The sequence below is a fragment of the Microplitis mediator genome, chromosome 9 (genome assembly GCF_029852145.1).
Source record: "Microplitis mediator isolate UGA2020A chromosome 9, iyMicMedi2.1, whole genome shotgun sequence".
Classification (NCBI taxonomy): Eukaryota; Metazoa; Arthropoda; class Insecta; order Hymenoptera; family Braconidae; genus Microplitis; species Microplitis mediator.
In genome coordinates, this window is record NC_079977.1 from 19,717,439 (window position 1) to 19,738,398 (window position 20,960).

General features: G+C 32.5%; 2 protein-coding genes across 3 annotated transcripts; one reads left to right on the forward strand and one right to left on the reverse strand.

Annotated features, from left to right (window-relative positions):
• Positions 1-26: 26 nt before the first annotated feature.
• Positions 27-10,979, forward strand: LOC130674279 (inactive CLIP domain-containing serine protease A28-like). 2 transcript variants are annotated; one of them, XM_057479567.1, is made up of 6 exons: positions 27-162; positions 6,165-6,262; positions 6,357-6,451; positions 8,403-8,659; positions 10,261-10,684; positions 10,754-10,979. In XM_057479567.1, the coding sequence occupies exons 2-6, from the start codon at positions 6,190-6,192 to the stop codon at positions 10,916-10,918; spliced, it is 1,014 nt and encodes a 337-aa protein (XP_057335550.1). In that variant the 5' UTR covers positions 27-162; positions 6,165-6,189; the 3' UTR covers positions 10,919-10,979. The 2 variants fall into 2 exon arrangements, with proteins under 2 accessions (XP_057335550.1, XP_057335551.1); XM_057479568.1 differs by lacking the exon at positions 27-162 and having other exon boundaries at positions 6,139-6,262.
• A 2,761-nt stretch (positions 10,980-13,740) lies between these two features.
• LOC130675039 (uncharacterized) lies at positions 13,741-14,786 on the reverse strand. Its single transcript, XM_057480495.1, has 2 exons — positions 14,274-14,786; positions 13,741-14,177 (listed from the first exon to the last, which is right to left on the reverse strand). The coding sequence occupies exons 1-2, from the start codon at positions 14,491-14,493 to the stop codon at positions 13,921-13,923; spliced, it is 477 nt and encodes a 158-aa protein (XP_057336478.1). The 5' UTR covers positions 14,494-14,786; the 3' UTR covers positions 13,741-13,920.
• Between the last annotated feature and the right edge of the window lie 6,174 nt (positions 14,787-20,960).

Genomic DNA, 20,960 nt, shown 5'->3' on the forward strand with positions numbered 1-20,960 from the left:
GTTTTTTTATGAAAATTTTTAGGAGGTTTTTTTTTTAATATATTTTTGCAAAAACCACAGACTATTGTTTATTTTTTGATCCAAGATTTAGAAGTAAGGTGGAGCTGGAGTGCAAAGATGTGGCGGGAAAATTTGAATTTTTAGATTTGAAAAATTTTGTAGGTAAGCAAGGAAATTATCTTCAGTTGGAATAAGGGAACTTTTTTCTTGGACTGCCCTTGCCTTACCCTGATAGCCGAGTTGGCGATAAACTTGGCGTCAAACTAACAGCTGCAAATAGACGCCAAGTTGGCCGCAAAAGTTGGCATTCCATAAGTTGACGGCAAGTTTCCGAGAAACTTGTCGACAACTTTCAGCTCGTGTAACTGCTGCTGACAAGTTGACTACAAGTTGCTCAGAAACTTGGTGACAGGTTGCGACAGTAGGTTGTCGACAAGTTTCTGAGCAACTTGTAGCCAACTTGTCGGCAACAGTTACACGAGCTGAAAGTTGTCGTCAAGTTGGTCGCAACTCATGTACACCAACTTTCTGATCAGAAACTCTGGCTATCAGGGTAAGCAATTATATTTAGAGTATGGCTATCAGAGCAGTTTGCTTACAAAAGTTTCCTTTAATTTTTTGTCAAATGTCCGTCAACATCGGACTTTTCCGTTTTTTACGACAATTTATATACAACTTGCTGTATAATTTGACGTAAATTTACTACCCGAATCAGAATGCGAATGCACTTCAAAAGTTGGCTAGAAAAAAGTTGTCAATTTTCAGGCAAATTTTTACATCAATTTATTGTTAATTTGACTTGAAAAATTATTAAGTATTTTTTTTACCGTCAAATTGTAGACATTTTTATGTATAAATTCTATTACCTTTTGTAAAGGTAAGAATAAATATTACCGACTTTTTTTTCTGGTAAAAAGTTACCTCTAAATTGAGCAAAAATTAACCACAATTTTTTTTCTCCAACTTTTGCTGTCAAATCGCTGATAACTCAGGCAGAAAATTTCAATGTCAAATTATTGTTAATTTCAAGCTAAAGTGGCTATTAGGATTGGTATAAAAAAAAACTAATTGCTATTTGTCAACAAAACGTCGCAAAGTGATGTCAAAAAGTTACCAAAATGTTGTCAAAAAATTTTTAACAAGTTAAAGAAAAAAAAAATTGATCTCTTTAATGAGTTTGAAATTTTTTTTTCTGACATTTATCGGAAATTTTTTTTTTCTTTTTTCCTCATATTTACTGAGTAAACAACGCGAAAATGGAAGAGAAGAAAAAAAAACCGTGTGGTGTCGTGGGACACCAGATAGGAACGAAGTTCCTTATTATAAAAATATTAATTTCAAGTTCTATTCGAGGTATAAAGGAAATAATCAATCGGCTATACATTTTTTATTCCAAAATCACATAAACAATTAAGGTTAAAAATATAAACAAAGTATATTTGAATAGTTTAATAATCGGGTAACAAAAAAGTCCAGAAGCATATTTGTCATAACATTATTTGTTTATGAGATATAAGCATTGTAAGAAATAGAAAATATGCTAATTCTTATAAACAAATGCGTGTAGCTAGAGAACTATAATAGATAAACGTTAGGCTAAAAATTTATAAGAAAGCTTCAGTCATACTGTATAAAAACGACTTGAAGGTCAAAAACTGTATCTGCAATAGTTGCAAAGTTACAGCAATTTGTTTGTTGACAAATCGAGTCAGTGCTTGGACTTTGTCGTGATCCAAAATCAGAACGGTTCTTAATAAATTGAAAAAATATTTTTTTGCTATTTTGTTGCAAGTTGCTGTTTTTGTAGTTTTTTATATTCTAGAAAAAAATTAAAATAAAGGAAAAAAAATTGTTTATAACAAATTGTTAAATAAATAATTTAATTAATTTTTGAATGAAAAAAAATTTTTTTTTTGCCATTATATTTAGAAATGCAAATAATGATTTAAATAATAAAACGATTCCTTAATTATTTCTCGATGAAAAAAGATTTTATACAATTATATATAGACTATAGGGGAAAGGGGGGGGGGCAAAACGGGGTACCCTCAAAATTTTATGAAAAAAAAAATTTTTTTTTTTCGTCTAATTAGTATAAATCTGATATATTTGCTCACTTTTAGCCCTACGCATGACACCTGGGGCAAAATGGACCAGCCGAAAATTCTGAAAAAATGATTCTTTCAAATTTTTATCGTTAAATTAAAAAAAATTTGATATAATTCCGCATTTTTAGCCTTACCCATAACACCTAGGGCAAAATGGACCAGCCGAAAACTTTGAAAAAATGATTCTTTTATATTTTTATCGTCAAATTAAATAAAATATAATACATTAATCCATTTTTCGGCTCATTTATTATAGCTGGGGCAAATTTGGCCACTAAAAATATTCGAAAATAATATTTTATTGTTTTATTGATAAAATATTTTAAATAATGCAAAATAATCTGCAATCTAAAAAATCAAAAAACACGTTTTTTGGGTTCAAAATAATGACAAATAAGAAATACAGAATTGTTTTTTTTATTAAATAGCAATTAGTAATTAAGCTAATCGAGGGGAAACGATTTATTACACTTAAAAAAATTTTTCTTGAGTATTATAAAACCAAAAATAGTTGTCAAGAGAAAGAAATACATTCTTAATAATGAAAACAATTTAAAAAAAAAAAAAAAAAAAAAATATCATTTTTTGGAGGGAGGCCTCTCTGCCCCACAAAAAATTTTTTTTTTGCCTTCGTGTCCACCAATGATGTGAAATGTAATTTTTCTTTATATATATTACATATAAAAGATTCAAGTAATAAAATTTGATCAATTTTCAGAAATTTTTTTTTTTCAACTTTTTTTAAAGGTACCCCGTTTTGCCCGCCAAAAATAAAAATTTTATTTTTTAGCGGCAGCTAAAAATTTTGTCTATTTACCTCGAATATCACTAAAAACAAAAAGATTTAGCGTATTTTAGTGCTCGAAAACTTAGTATTTCCTTAGGTACCCCCTTTTGCCCCCCCTACCCTATATAATTATATATAGACTATACGTAAATTGGATAGAAAAAATGGCCCGATCCAATTGTATACAATTTGTATAGAAATTGTATACAATTCTATACAAATTGTATACAATTCTATATAATTATATCCCAGTGAACACATGACCTTATTTTGACGTCATACGTAGGTCATAGCAATGTCACGACATCTGATGTAAATTTGATGTCAATCTGACGTTCTACATGACTTTAATATGATGTAAAGCTTGTGACATCATATTGATGTAAGTATGACTCTTGTACTATGTCACAGTTATGACTTATGTATTACGTACGTTTGACATAGAATCTACATCACATTGTTATGTAATAATAAAGTCATTATCCGTATATCATAATGACGTAATTTTAAAATCATACATTTATGTCAGTAGCAAAGTCACAGTTATACGTAATGTGGATGTCACTCTTAAATAATATCTTTACATCAGTGACAAGTCAGTATTTTACGCAATGCTGATGTAATGTCCGAGTCATAGTTTTTTATCATCTATTCATTGAAATAAAACAATCATAGAATGAATTTTCAAACATGTGTAAATGTGTAAAAATAACAACTAAACGTCGAACATTTTTGGGGTCAAAGTAATCGATAAACTCGATAATAGATCATTCAGACGTTTTAGATTAAAACATTAGCGTGAGCATAAAAAAATTAACTTTATTTTTTTAAATGATATATCGAAAATATCATTTAGGATGACAAAGAAAATGTAACGACAGTTTGAACTCTTTTGCTATTATGATTTTAAAGTTTAGTATCACAATTTTTCAATCGATTGAATTTCATACGATTTTGTGAAATTATTTAATGTTTCGCAAAATTTTATTTAAGATTTTTTAAATTTCACATCACAACAAAAAATTAAAAAATTTGATAAAACTTAATGAAATTTTATACAATTATCATCGAGGTCGACAAATATTGCTTCTATAAAATTTCATATAAATTCATGGAGTTTTTTAAATTTTGTAAAAATCCATCACGAAAACTTATTAACTATGTCTTTTCCGGCATTTCACTCTAAATACATCAATTAAGCACGAGATTTGAACTCTCGTGATGTGGACCAGTGAGCAACGTTCAGGACTACCAGCCAAGAGGAGCCGTGTTCGAACCCAGCAGACGCCCAGGATTTTTTCATCATTTAACGTTATCTAATCTTGTTTCAGAATTCACAATGCGTTCGCGCGGTAATAATCAAATCAAAAATTCGGTATTTCATTTTATTTTTTTATTTTTTAAAATATTTTTTCCGAATTGATAATTTTGACATCACCCGTATGTCATATTGATGTCATAAAAGGTCACTCAGACATCACATTTACATCATGCATACGTCATTAGTTTTACATCATAATCTTACGTAAAAAAGTGGGAAATAATGAGTCACACCTGACTCATTCGTGACTTATATCTTACGTAAATGATGACATAGCGTAACGTCACTCTGACGTCAAATTTACGTCAATGTGTTTACTGGGATAGACTTGTATACATTTTGTATAGAATTGTAGACAATTTTTATACAGTTGTATACAATTGGATCGCAAAATATGAAGAAAACAATTATAAACAATAAAATATTGTTTTTAAGAAATTTTTTTTTATTTTTAATCATTATCATCTTACGCTAACAATATGATAAAAAAAAATTTTTCAAAAATCTTTAATAAATCCATTTGTTTATAAAAAATTTACATGCATTAAAAAATTTTAAAAGTAATCATGTAATGCCTAACAAGTACATGAAATCAGTAATAGCTTAAAATTAAAAAAAAAATTATTTAACATACATTATTTAGAATTTTAATTTTTTTGTTACTTCAAAAATTAATAATTAATGGAATAAAAGTATTTTATAAACTTTCATGACGTCATCTTGATGAGTATGTTTATAACAAGGGCTCTAAGAACCAAAAAATTTATAGATTAATTATTTAAACTTTTATACCACCCGTTATGACAACACACACCCGTAAAAAAATGTTAATTAACAATTGAATAACTTTAGAAAATTTATTAATAATTTTAAAGGAATAAAAAAAAGTTTTTAATTTATGTTTAATATACTTTTCAACATATTTGTTAATGACAAATAGAATTTGCCAATATATTGGGATATTGCGCCTCAAGTTGTTAATATTTATTTCATTAATAAACTTCTTGGTTTATGGTGCAATAGTTACTGTTGCGTATTAAGCGTTATTTATGATTTTATTTACTGTCACTGGTGCCAATCATAGATTTTATTACCTTGTTTTTGTTAATAATTATCAGTTTGTTTTATAGTTCATTTAAAATCTTAAATGAATTTCGATGTTATTTGGGCTGGTTGATACTAAAAGGGAATGCGGAGAGACCAAGTGAATTGATAGTTAAATGTAAAGTCAATAATGCCTAGATGTAAAGGTTATCGGGGTGGTGACACTTGACTTCATAAAGAAAAACGGAAGAACATTGCGCGGCATAATTTGAAGGTGGTACTGTTTAGGTTGTAAGCATTAGGGAGCTTATCATGGCTTAATTGATGGCTCGATTTATTAACTAGTTTATTATTTCTTCATAAGTAATAAAGAAGGAAATTTATGGTGTTTTCTTTCTACATCAACAAATTGTGACCACTCATCTGACCTTAGATATGATTAGTTTTTAATTTATAATTTTTCTTTTATTTATTTAATTATACGTCATTTCTGTATTTTGGCATGTTACGCCGTAACTTCTAAAATGAAGCATTATTTATTATTATTATTATTATTATTATTATTATTATTATTATTATTATTATTATTATTATTATTATTATTATTATTATTATAATTATCGAACTAGTTTCATCTAGATATTCGCTTGGCAACCAAAAAAAAAATGTACAAAACAATTAATTGCGTTAATAACTTCACTATATTTTTAAATATTTCAAGGTCTTTCTTTGTTCCCAATTAAAAAAGTAGGTGGCCGGAATTTATTTTTCATCACAAGTCACGTATTAATGCCCAGAAGGCTTTCGTTTAATTAGATCATCTTTTATTATAACTTTGTTTTCGTCGATGACCACTGTTTCCACGAGCTTTATAAAAAGAATATATTTTCTCCATTACTTACAGTAAGAAACTAACCGGTGAATTAACAATGTCTTCAGCAGTTTGGCTTGTTATCTTTAAAATATTATTTGTTATTAAATTAACAACTTCTAATCCTTGTGGTAAATTATTACATTTTTTTTTCTTTTTGTTATGCAGTCATTATTAATAATTATTATTACTAATATTATTTTTTCATTTTTTTTTAATTTCTAGATACTAAAATCAGTCATCGAGAATGTTATTGCGATTATCTTGAAAACCTGTGTCCTCTGAAACAACGAATTAGTTTAAGACTATTGAATGATCCGGTAAGTAAATTATAAGTTGAATATTTATTAAGAATTAGTTAATGCTGCTGATTTAACAAATTGATATTTTATTTAACTTTTCGCTATTTAGATTTATGTTCCGAGTTAATAGAATTATAAGCTTTATTATAATTGTTACAAAATCATTTATTTCTAAATTATTAGTAGATTGCGTAACAAGTCACCTAAGGTAGCCATTAATCGTGATGCGCAATAGTTTTAGCACACGTCAAAGGTGCGCGCGCATGAACTGGTGACGGCTGAAAAGGACAATAGTTTAGCGCACTTGTTGCGCAACTAGAGTACTTTATTTAACGTATGCCGAGTTATCCTGATGTATTAAAACTCTAAAACAAAGTCTCAATAGTTTAGAATATGATGTAATTATGTACTTGTTATTCTGAGTTAAAAAAATTATGTATAATTATATGTGATTCTATATGATTTGTAACGGTTTTTTCATCACCGGGAATTTACCGGAGTGAAGTCCGAATACGCGTACTATTTGGCAACCTTGTTCAAAATATTTAAAATTGGGCGCCAAGGGATTTAATACTTACCAAATAGCAAGTATCAAAAATCAACTCAGGGTGGCGGATTGGGGAAAGGTCAGGCACTTAAGATTACAATTAAATAATTGATCGGAATTTAAAAAAATTAACTTGTCGTATAGTGAACACAGAAACTAAATTGATCGGTATCACAAAAATTATCAGTTACAAACAAAATATAAATTGCCGTTGTCGGCTTGACTCGATATAAACAAAAATAAATTGTTCGGAAAAGTCGTACTTGATCGAAACACAAAGTCAATTCGTTACTCGAAAAAAAAAAAAACATTTGGTTGACGAAATAAAAATCAGTTATTTCATTGTCCCGATACACACATACAGCGTTAGTATTAACAAAATACTTGACGAGTGACGTCAGAGTATGCTTACACGGCGAGGTGGCAAGACTGCTGTTACGAATGAGATACAAATAATCCGTAATTCTCAGAATTGCTCGAATGAAATAAAATAAAATAAAAATAATATTTTATTTCAGCAACGTGTTGAATCCCACTATTATTCAATTATTGCGTGTAATTAATTAATTAATTTTTAATTATTACCCGAACGCGGTTCACTTGTTCATCAGAAATTCAATCGTACACTTTGTTCAGTTTCGCGCCGATGCTTCAGCTTGTTCACTTGTTTACAAAACTCGGATATTTGTTCACAAAAATAAACAGATTATTATTCACGTGATAATTATTACTCGCGATTTAATTGTTTTTTCCATAAATCGAAATTGTTCTTTTTAGTCGCGAATCGAATTGATCAAAAATTGGCCGTTCAGTTCGAAATCTCAACCGGATCTCTCCTTTCAATCGAAGTGTTAAATCGATACTCGGTCATTATTTTTCAAATAATATTGAACCACGGGACGATGTCGAATTTCCTCATATTACAATTTATAAGTAGAAATGGTCAAAATAATGACATATAATTTTATATAATTACTTATTATTATATCTAATTATATATGGATTACATATAATTAGATATGAATTGCATATGATCATAACTATTTATAATTATTATCATATATAATTACACTCCTATAATAATTCCTATGGGTTCTTACATAAACTTATACTTTCCTATGCGGACTCTTATGGGTTCCCATGCAATCTCACATGGATTATTTTGGTAGGGTATAATTTATCAAATAAATAACCTATTAAAATATCCATACGGAAATTTAGCCTAGATTCCTATGTGAATTCAAAACATCTGATAAAAATTGCTCTGTACATCAAAAGCTATCGATAACCACACAAAATGACTACTGTCATTTCGATAATATTTTAGCGTTTGATTATAAATATAATATTTTTGATTCATAATTACATGATAAGCTTACTGACCGTTTTTCTTTTGTCTCATAAAAATTTGATTTGTTGAAGATCTCTGCGACTGACTGTGCAGTCAATCAAGTAAAATATTGTGATATACCAGATGGATTGATGAGCGAAACATGTGGGAAGAAAAAGCTAACAGTGATGAGAAGTAAGAAGAACGGTGAAGCTCAAACTGGTGAACATCCATGGCAAGCTGTTATTTTGAGGCGTAAAGATGATGGTAACTTTGAGTATATTGGAGGTGGCGTGCTGATTAATAAGAAACATGTCCTTACTACTGCGCATAAAGTTGATTCTGCCATGTAAGTTGATAAAAAATTTACTTTATTAATTGAAAATGAAATTAGTCAAGTGAAACTTGGAAGTAGATATAAGAAATGACATAACGCAATGTACGAGCAACCACGTATTTATTAGTACAAGCATCAATCCGATACTATGAAATGATAAAGGCATTAGGTACAGAATGTATATCCCACATAGCGGTTTTTTCAAGGCTTTCACAAGCCTGCTCTCAAGTTCGATAGTTATTCGCGTCACCATTCACCTATCGGTCTTGCTCTAGATGTTTGGGGCAGATGTAAATTGCAAGTCTTGTGCTAGCCTTACATAAGAATTTTGGTGAAGTTATGATTCAACTCCAGAAGAATCGCTTGCGCATCGCTTCCCTGGCGGTTTAAATCACCCTGGAATCACGGTCGATCCACGGTGGTTACGCGGTATACCCACCCTGATTCCACGATAGTTTCACGGTGTACCCACCCTGATTCTACGGTGGTTACACGGTGTACCCACTGTAATTCCACGTACACCGCGTAATCACCGTGGATTCACCGTGGAATCATGGTGGATACACCGTGTAACCATCGTGGATCCACCGTGATTCCACCGTGCTTCCACTCCCAGGGTGTTTCCAGGGTGATTCAAAACCGCCAGGGTTGCTCAAAATCTGCCCAAGTTAAAACTGGTGGCAGAAAGAATAGTATTCCTGGTGGAAATTTTTTGGACTTTTCTCTGAATAACTCTGAAAAAGTCTCTAGAACTTTAGAACAGTTTTTCAGAGAAAATTCCGAAAAATTTCCACCAGGGATTGGAAGTATCGCGCGTCGTAAGCAGATCTTGAGCAACCCATGCGTAAGTTTCTTGGGCAAGAAACTTTTGGCTGCACCATGTTAGAAATATCATCAATATTCTTGCCTACAATACCACGAGCAAATCATGCACACTTTTTAAGTCAGTTCCTTGCCACACAATCTTGCGCAAGATACATACGTAGAAGGAGACACTAGTAACTATGGGTCTTGCACAAGGCTCTTATACAAGAGCACTTGCTTAAGGAGGTGTTATTTGGGATAGAGCTAAGGACAGGTGCGATCTGTCTTAGGCCAACCTCCTTAGTTGGGTCTAAAATTTCCTTGACTTGTAGGGTTAAGTCTGTTGTCACCTGGTGGGGATACGGTTGATGTCACAGTCATGTGCTCCAACATTCGGTTGCCTGGGGTAAAATGGCCGCTTCTTTAATGGAGTCTTGGTAAGTAACTGAACCTCGGAAATCACCCACACTACCGAACAGTTATAAACTGTACATGCGTAAAGAAATGTGGAAGAATATTTAGTGCATAGAACATCCAGAGTGGGAGTAAAAACCGACGATACCCGGTCCAATCTCTTTCTAGAACCGTTCTAGTAGAACGACAATATATATACTTTTGATACATAAACGCAAAGGGAGGTATTGTTGTAGGTTTGAACTGAGATTGAGGTTATGATGCATTTTAAAGTATATTCTCTTGAGCCAATGATTTAAATCTAGCATTTGAAAGCTTCAAAATATATCTTCGCTTATCCTCTTACGGTAATTAATAACGCCAGATAATATTTGGAATCGAAATTCTGTTTTCAGACTCTCCAAATTAAAAATTCGTCTTGGAGAGTGGGATTTGTCATCTAACGAAGAAGTATGCGAGCAACAAGACTATCGAGCATCAAGAATAATTAAGCATCCAAGATTTAACTCTGACACACTTGAAAGCAACATTGCGTTAATAATATTGGACCATGAAGTTCCTTTGGCAACGACTGCGCACATCAGTACCGCCTGTTTGTCCACAGGAGTTCCAGTGACTGGAACAAGATGTTGGGTTGCTGGTTGGGGTCGTAATCCTGCGGAATTCGCAACAGGAAGTTCGAATTTATTGAAAGATTTGAATGTACCCATTGTCGATCGATCTGATTGTCAGAGACAAGTTCAAAGAACCCTTGGTGACAGTTATACTTTACCCGAAAATGCTTTTTGTGCCGGTGAAGGAAAATTGGAGTCTTGCATGGTAATTTTATGATTTACTATTATTATTTATGGGTTAGCTGAATTTCTTCATTTATAAATATGATTCTAGATTGAAGGTGGCGCTCCACTGGTTTGTGAATCGACACCTGGACAATGGGAAGTCGTGGGTCTAGTTTCAGCCGCTATCAGTTGTCATCAAAACGTTCCGAGTATTTACACTGATGTCCATAAATTTGTTTCATGGATTAATCAACAAGTTTTTGATAATTATTAAGAGACAATGCTTGAATAATGTGTTTTACGATAAAAATTATTTGAATTGATAATAAAAAATATTCACGACAACAAATTGTTCGTTACAACTTTCTCAAGTTTCTAACTAAAGATTGTTCATTAATATTTTTTAAGGTCTACTGCTCGAAAATGGATTGTCGTACTCGGTCTGTTGAGAATGCGTCACAATATCAGAGTCGTGACGTCACTCCTAGCCTGTCGGAACCACTACCTTTGTACATGTGTATCGAAAATAACTATTTTAATTAAATCCAAATTATTCTTTAAAATTTTTTTTAGATATTTGTGTACTTTTTGCCGTAGAGCTGATTTATAAAATTCGTAGAAATGATTAAAGGTAAGAGAATTCGGATTTCACGACGAGTTGATTAAGCAGTACAACCTCTTCCGCTATCGCGTCCGAGGCGTGAAATAAATAATCATGTTCATTTCCAATAGATTTAAATGAATTAAAGGAAATTCGGCATAAGGTTGGATAGCTTAAGTGGTAACCTAATTCCAATATAATAATCTTATAGCAATCTTGCCCAAGCTTGGTCACCAGTACACTAGTTGTCTACATCTTTATGTAACTATGGATCCTGCTGCAGACACTGGCACATAATTATTAATTGCAAGGCTTGTCCAAGACTTGAAAAAAATCTTTGTGTTATGTTGTACTTCAAAAATCGTACAAGAATGTAGATGTTCTGCTTTTTCTGCTTTTTGCAGTAGAAAATAATTAATACCCCAGCAGATCCGAATTACGGTAAATTACCGTAGTTTACCGTAAATTACCATAATTTATGGTATTCGGACGAATTACCGTAATTTACCGCAAATAGGGCAAATTACCGTAATCGGCGGCAAGAGTGCGATATTTTACCGCAAACTTGCCGTAAAATTGTAAGTTTTTACCACAATTTACGGTATTCAGAAGATTTACCGCCATATGCGGTAACTTACGGTAATTTACCTAAATTGCAGTAACTTACCGTAAATTAGCGGTATTCGCGGCAAATTTGCGGTAAATTACGGTCATCTGGGTAATTTACCATAAAATGCGGTAATTTACCGTGATTTAGATCCACTAGGGTAATTTACAAAAAATTAATAAACATATTCACTAAGATTATTTTTCTATCAAATTTGTCCTAAGGATATCCTATAATTTCGCACTAAAAAGAAAATTATTAATATAATACTTTTTAAAAAGTTAATTTCAATTTATGCGGTAAATTATAGTGTACTCTTATTGGCTTATAAAAAATTAGTCTAAGAGCCAGTGAATGGCGGACTACACATATTTCATGAAAGCCTAAAATTTTCTCAGCTGGTCTGTTGTACCTACTGACCATGAGATGGGAAGTATCTAAACTCTGCTGTGGTGGCTTAATCGACACTCAGGTGTGGCAGGTGTGATAATTTGACGAATAAAAGACATATTTTATGAAAGCTGGCGTTTTGATATGTCAAAGTATACTATTATAGCTACTCGAAAATTAAATGGCAGACGACTATCACGGTTCTAACGTCGTGGCAGACCCTTTGAAAATTTCAATTTAATTCTTTACATTGATATAACTCTCAAACCGTTGATTTGATAGGGAAGTTTACCCGAGTCAAAATATTAGATGTATATTGAACGTTCTTAAAGTTTTAAACTTAAATTGAACTTTTTCAATGTTTCTAACGTTTTGAACGTAAATTGAACTTTTTCAACGTTTCTAACGTTTTGAACGTAAATTGAACGTTTTAAATAAAAAATTCGTATTTAAAAAAAAAATTTTTTTCAGTTTCATACTTCTATCTTTAACACTATTAAATTTTTTTACATATTATGATATCAAGGTTATAAAAATTGCGATTACAAATATTGAAATAAATTAATTAATGTTATCATTAAACTAAAATCATAACTCGTTAAATTACCAATTTTTTACGAACCAAAATACAAAAAAATCGTTAAATTTACTTTAAAACCGTTAAAAACGTTCAAATCACGTTTAGAACGTTAAGAACGTTCAACTAACGTCTAATATTTCGACTCGAGTATGGAAGCAAAAATGTTGAGAATAAAAAAATACACAAAAAAGACAACCTAGTAGTTTTTTCTATCTTAAATATTTCCGAGGTATAGCAATAAAAAACAAGCCGGGCGCTCATACCTTTCTCTCTCGGACAATCTCTTTCCGTCAAACACACATTCGGCGGTCAATAGTTCCAAATATCTTCAAGTTTTTCGTATTAAAGTAGTTGTTGCGTGGATTAATTTAAAGTAGGATTTCTATAAAATTTCACCTGATTGTTCTTTGATTGACTGCAAATCATATGAGACTAAGCTGAGTAATATTGGCCACCCCAATTTTATGAAAAACGATTTCACAATTTTGAAATTTTAACACGGGTTCTTATGGAAAATAGAGATTTCCGGGCGATTTTATTTTAATAAAATCAAAACGCAATGTAGGATCTTTCTAAAAATTTTTTATGTTATCAAAACTGAAATTATAAAGCACATAAAAAAAAAAAAAATCAAAAGTATTGAGCACGTCATTTCTAAAATATAATTTATCAAAGTTTGAAACTTTTTAATAACGAAGTATATATTCGCACCCCTGTGAGGACGTAAGTGGATACATGCGGATGAACAAAAGGATATAAGGAAATTAGTTCATAATTATACTATCTATCTATTACATTTATGTACGTACTGCTAGCATCCCCTATTTAAAAAACTTGAACCAGCTGTAAATTTATTTACTTTTTTTTATTTTTTATTTAATCAAATAGTTTAAAAAATGACAAGAACGGAGGCCGGAAAAAAATATCCCACATTTTCATTACAACATAGGCATTTGAAGAGTGCAATTTTCGACTTTCTCAACATTTTATTTTAGTTTTATTTAAAAATGGTTCTTTAATAGAATTGTAGCATGGCGCTATTTTATCGAAGAAAGTTTTCGGTTGGCCACTCGGATCCACCTTTATTGACATTTCCTTCTAGATAATTGGTTCACATAGATTATTAGCGATAGCAATAAAGTCTTGCTCGCATTTACACCGAAAATCAATGCAAACAGAGTTCTCAACCTGGCATTGATTATCTTTCCAACAATATCCGTTTAAAATTGGGAGACACGTTGATAAACTGACTGCTATGTTAGTTAATGCACAAATGCATTTTCCTTCTTTTGAACAGGATGAATGCCATGAATCACTACATTCCGTAACATCATTACAGGAACTCAGTAAGTGTGCTGTAAAAAACAATTAATAAGTAGATCAATTTGATTATCTAATTCCTTGAACAATTATATAATTTCTAAAATTGATATTGATAGAATACTACTTACTTTGAACACATTGGGTAACAGATATTGCCGTGTGATTACTTTCACATAGACATTGATTATTAGAACAATGTAATGAGTCATCATAACAGTCTACGTCATGTGAACAGAACCCATTCAATGTTGGTATACAACAAAATTTATCGGGTGCAAAATAATTCATCTTACAAGCACATACATTATCTGTTGAACATTTCGAATTTTCAATGTGCTTACAATCCATGTCTGTAGTACATGATTTGCCCAACGTTTGTGAATTGTCTGTATTGATAATAGAAATTTTCTTCAATATACATCTATATGATAAAACTAGTTAATATGACCAAATACAATATCTTTGGAAAAGTCATGACCCAAATTCATGCCTATTTATGATTTTCCTATCAAAAAAATCAATATGGGAATCCAGCTTAGATTCCTATGTGGATTCTCACATGGCCTTTTCAGATGGAATCCCATTTGGTTTCTCATAGGAATATTAATCTGTGCTTTTATTCTTATACGCGTATCAAGAGACGATAGATATAGAACTCAAAATTTCCGAATTCTATAGAAATCACTTATATAGAAACCCAGATTCCTGTATGAATTTTCCACAAAGAAATTCATATATCCAAGTTTCCATATGGAAATCCAGATACCGATGGTTTCCTACTCGGATTTTTATATGCATTCATACACTTCTATATTAACTCCCATGCACTCTTACATGATTCCATAGGTTTCTATATGAATTCCTATGGGTTCTCATGCAATCTTACATGGATTTTTCTGATAGGGTACTAATGTTTCCATGTGACAATAAGCTTGATATTTTAACTTCCATGAACATATTTAATATAAACGCTGCCAACATGGAGAGAATAGTGATGATTACTATTTTTTTGCTGGTACTCACCCTGTTTCATAGTAACCACGCTAAGGTTGTAACGTGTTGTTTTGCTGGACTTTTCCCTGCTGGTTTAGCTTCCTGGAGTCCAAGGATCGTTTGGGAAAAGCGCGGTTAAATTTAATAGTAATAAATAATAAATAGTAAATAATAGAAATAATATTCAAACGGAAATTTAAATTTAAATTTGCCTTCCCGTATTTTTTTTTATTTTAATTGTTTTTCTAGTATATAGCCGTAGTAACGTCTTTTTACACTTTTTGCCTTTATATCGCAACTGCTTTATTTCTCTTTCTGCCTTCATTGTGCGGCTGTGGCCCGACTTGTGCTTATACTGTACTGCATCATTACGGTGATGCCCTACAACCTCCCTTGTGCAATGGAGGTGTAGTGGCGTAGGAAAACCACAGAGAAAACCTAGCCAGTCCAGTTTCGGTTTGGGTGAAGCTCCAGTGATCGATAAAATTCCCATTTTACCGATCACTGGATCTTCATCCCGCGCCTAACGGTCAGAGACCTTCGTTCGAACCCAACGCGTGGCTAAACGGTCACCCAGCCAAGTAGTGGCCATGCTCAATGCTACTTAACTTCGGTGATCGCCCGAGCCATGCGCGTGCCGAACGGCTGCCTTAGCCGCATTATTTGCCTTCCTTTATTTAACAATGTTTATAAGTGGTAAACAGGATTACGAAATAATAACAAAAATATCGTTAATAATTGAACAATAATATAAATTATGAATATTAATTTATACCGTGGAAAATGTAAAGAAAAGGGTTACTAGTACCGAATTTACTCGTTCGCAGCGTTATATTCACGGTTCCCAATGTCGGGGTACCAACTGGCTACGGCGCCGGGTCTGTTGGCTACGCGAGATACTCCTCTCCCAGCAAATCGCGGACTACACCCAACAAGGCTAGTTTCCCCTCCCACCGGTGGCTCAACGTATTCCGGTGGCCCTAAAAGCTACACCCAAGGACCAGCGGATCAAATCCTGCGAGCCCCGCCTACTCTGTCTGTGATCACCTACAGTCCTTTGACAGAAGGCCAAAATACTGGGATATCTGGTCAGCTTACTTCAATTTTTCAACGGAAGTATTGTGGTAGGATAAAGACAAATATTCAGTTGAATCAAAATTCTGCTGAATATTTATCGTCCAGACTGGTTCATCTAATACGGATTTTACATCGGTACTTAAAGGTTCAAGCAACCTTTGTACCCATGGAAACAAAATAATTTATTTGTCCCTCTATCAGCGGCTCGGGTACTAGTAATAATGTAAGAAAAAATATTAGTATATTATCGACAACTCACAGTGTTTTTATTTGAAGACTTGATTTGAAGACGCAAGTTCGTTGAAAAAATTAACGATAGTCAAAAAGCAGCTTAAGTAAGTTTTAAAAATGTTTTAACAAACTTCTAACAAAATTGAGAATTACAAGACTTTTGTTGAAGAATTGCTGGAAAATTACTAAAATTTAAATTGCTTAGTGAATCTCAAATTGCAATTTCTACATTCCTACCTCGACCATCAGAAAATCTTGAAGACTACAGTGAAGAACAAGGAGAACAATTTCATCAAGACATAAGTGAAATAGAAAGTTGGTATCAAGAAAATTGGAATGTCAACATTTTTTTGCTATTTTCACTGTTTTTTCGAAATTTGGACGATCGAAAATTGGAGGTAGAACAAGCCAAACGAACTGCGGATTTGGACTCTGCGCATCAAAATGCATAATGAAAATACTTGATCTGGATTAAGAAATATTTGTTTGTTTGCATAACTGCATTTTTGCGATTTTCAGCGGTTTTTTAGAATAAACTTTACTTTCGGAGGCATGACGAGCATAATGATCTTCATATTCGAATTCAGTACATCGAAATACATGAGAAACATTCTTGATTTCGGTCAGAAAAAATTTTTTTGCTTGCATAACTGCATTTTTAGCGGTTTTCAGCCATTTTTGGCGTTTCTCGGCCATTTACTATAATTTTGGACGCTTGACGAGCTAGATGACCTCCATATTTGGATTAAGCGCATTGAAATATATAAAGGACATACTTGTTTGAGGTCGGAAAAAATCTCTCCGCTTGCAAATGGCATTTTATTGCGATTTTTAGCTATTTCTAACGGTTTTTTACAATTTACTCGAAATGTTGGGGGAGTACGGATTAAACCGACCACCATCAAAATACATAACCCTAGGTTGGTCTAGTTGAATGTACAAACCACTTTTTTTTTGGGTGCTAGTGTAATTTTTCACTATACCTGCGCCGAAAGTTGACGTTCCTGCCCTGTTTAAAGGGAGGAAAGTCGTTCTTTTCTTTTTTGAGAAATCACATGATGAAAATTATCGCACGCGCTATTCTTCCTTCAAGCAGAGGCCGAAATGTAAACTTCCAGGTGCAGATGTGGTGAAAAATTGTATACACACCACGGAGGAAGGTAGGACGTTCTAATCCGCGTGATTGTCACCCTCTTTTTCACCTGAGGTAGGCAATTATACACGCGGTTTGGAATGTCCTACTTTCCTCCCTTGGTGTGTTATATACTATTACTCACCGAGTACACATCCATGATAAGACTGCGGCAAGTATTTATGCTTACACAGACATCTATTCGTTACACAAATTGAATTTTCGACCAAACAATCTTCATTCTTTGAACAATGACCATCCAAAAGTGGTCCACACATTGTTTCATTGAATGTAATATAATTGTCTTCACAAACACATTCTCGATCATAACACTTTTGTCCTATGTTGGTGCAGTCAGAATCTTCGGAACAATATCCTATTTTTTTACACAGTAGAAAAAATAAATAGTCCATTATAATTATAATAGCATCTTATTATTAGTTAAATATACGGAAATGCAAAGGAAGCCGTTCATTTTTAGTAGATATAGACGATTAAACGAGATCATTTCACCGAGAGCTATACTGGCAAGATATTGTAGTATGTTACCATACAGTCCGAATAAGCCATCAGTTCTCGATTTGAGATTTTTATGAAATTATCGAAGAGGCTTATCAGGTTAATACGAAATAATATCATTAGATTAATAATATGAGGTCAGGGAAATTGGAATGAGGTTTTGAACTGATCATGGTCATTGAAATTAAGCTTTACCGGGTATGGGAGTTCAGTTACTAGCTGCGTTACCAGCTGAGCTATCAGTGCCTAGGTGGAATTACGTTTAATTATCTCTATCCTTAACCCTTTCCCGGTTTGGAGTTTCGGTGTGAGCTGGGTGGGGATGAAACCAATCACAGTTTTTAGTACGGCTGCGTGAGTATCGGTTCAATCGTATTAGTGCATGCATGCTTCCCCTTCTACTATTTTTTCTGCCCTTTTTCTACTAAATAGGCTAGCGCTCTCTCACTTGAAAACGAAAGCGAAAAATCCGAATTAAGAGTAGGGATTCAAGGCCAACCGGGAGAGGGTTAATAAATATCACTAAGTCTGCATTGACTGCTGAAATGAGAATAAACACTTTTTTCTGACCAGTATGGTCCATTATTACCTTCAAAAAGTATTGGTGCACATGTCTTATTATTTGTTTGATAATGATCGTCTACACATACACATTTCTTATCTTGAGAGCATTTTGAATTGCTAATGAATTCCGCACAGTCTGAAGTACGTTTACAAGGCATGCCTAAGTATCCTGTATTGTAAAAAATGAATATAAATTATTCATAAATGTGATTAAAGCTTCATTTAAGTGCCAACATTTACTGTTTATGATTATTTATTTAGCGCAAATAGTAAAATTTGACATCAAGAATATATCATTAGATGCCTGGAATCGAATCTGAAAAACTTAGTTATAAAGATTACTTATTTCTGCTTAGTTTCAATGATGTATTCAAATATTTAATGAAATTTATGCACAAAGAACGTGCTGCTAAATGCGTACTATCTTGTTTCGGAAAATTTCAAAAAGACAATTGCTACTTAAGACTATTAGATAACGATACCCGCACTGTAAATTGTCAATGTGTCTAAGGTCGCTGATGAAAAGTCAAATAAAAAATTGTGGACTGAACCTGCACATCTATTTTGCTTTCGTGCAAACATAAGTAGGCTCACGCACTAGACTTTTTTTGAAAAAACTATACACGGTCAAAAATGCATGGCGTTCAACACCATGCTGGTATGGTCTCAAGACAGATACCTAAAGAATATGTGAACTATTCCAAGACAGTATTGTAACGAGTCCCGGAAGTATGGTGCTATTTACTATACTGTACAGCACTGGAGCTGTTGTATTGCTCGTACGTATGCATAGTAGGCACGGCGAAACAGCTGTACTACCACGGTAATGCGCAAGCGCTTCTGGTGGGATAAATGTACGTGTAATGTATAGATATATCACTATTCATGTTAATTTTACATAGATATATATATATATATATATATATATATATATATATATATATATGTATATATATATATATATATATATATATATATATATATATATATATATATATATATATATATATATATATATATATATATATATATATATATATATATATATATATATATATATAGTTATACAACCTTTTTTTTATTTTATTAATTGTAATTAAACGACACTGAGTTACCTAGCCATTTGCAGTAGGGGACCTACAAATCTATCAAAGAATTAAAAAAAAAAAAATTTGATTCAATTACTGGATTTTTTCGCAAGTTATCATCTATACGGGTTCCATACTTGACGGACAAGAAATTTTCTTAAACTATTTTTATGTTTTTTCCGTTTTTATTGAACTAAATGTAAGCTACTCCTTTCTGAATACCGAGCCTTTAGCTCGGTATACATCTTGAGACCCGTAGTCTCTGACGTCAGGAGCTACCCCCAGCCTGTGACAAGGCTCACCCCCACTAGAGACGGGCGAGAGGGACATTGAGGCTGACGAAGAAGAGGCATTTCGACGGGGCCCTCCGAGAGGACCCAACGTGACGTCATCTAACTACTCTCTCCCTTTCCCTTATTATATTACTTATTATCAACTGTCCATATTATACGATTAGTTGTCGGGTTTAATAATGTTTAACTGTTAAATAAATATTTGGTTCTATCTACTAGCAAGTGAAATATATTAAAGTGTCCTTCTTACATAAATAAATGTTTGAAAAGTATGGAACTAATCTCCATTAAATTATCTTCGAAATAGTATGCAAAATATCTTGATTCCGTGAACTAACAAGAGTATAATAATTGCAATAGTTGCCGTAGTGAGGCGAAAAAAATTTTTCGATCGTAAAACACACTCTGATGCTTCGCATCATGAGTCGTGCAATTATATAAAATATTACTGGATCTTATACAATTTTCTAAAACTTGATGGAATTATATGAAAATATTTTTTCATGGATATAAAAATTGAACAGCTATAATTTCGAATTGTGGGTAAAGTAAATTAAGACTTACGTTCTCTACATTCAACATTCCAAATGTTTTCGTATTGTGATTTGCATTTACACTCGTTATCAATACATATCGTGTGTTCAACTTTACACGCATCATCTGTGTCGCAATGATGATTCAATTGTGGTAAGCATGATGTTTGATCATTATTGGGCACTGTAGGCTGTAAGCAACTACAAATTTTGTCTTCCGAACAAACAGAAAATTTTATTGTGTCACAATCAGAATCGGTTTCACAAGATGAACCTATTACTGAAATATTAGTAATGAATAGTTGATACTGATATTATTTTTAGATTGGATACTCATTGAATTACATAGTGAGCAATGATCATTGGAATCTTGGAAATATTGTTC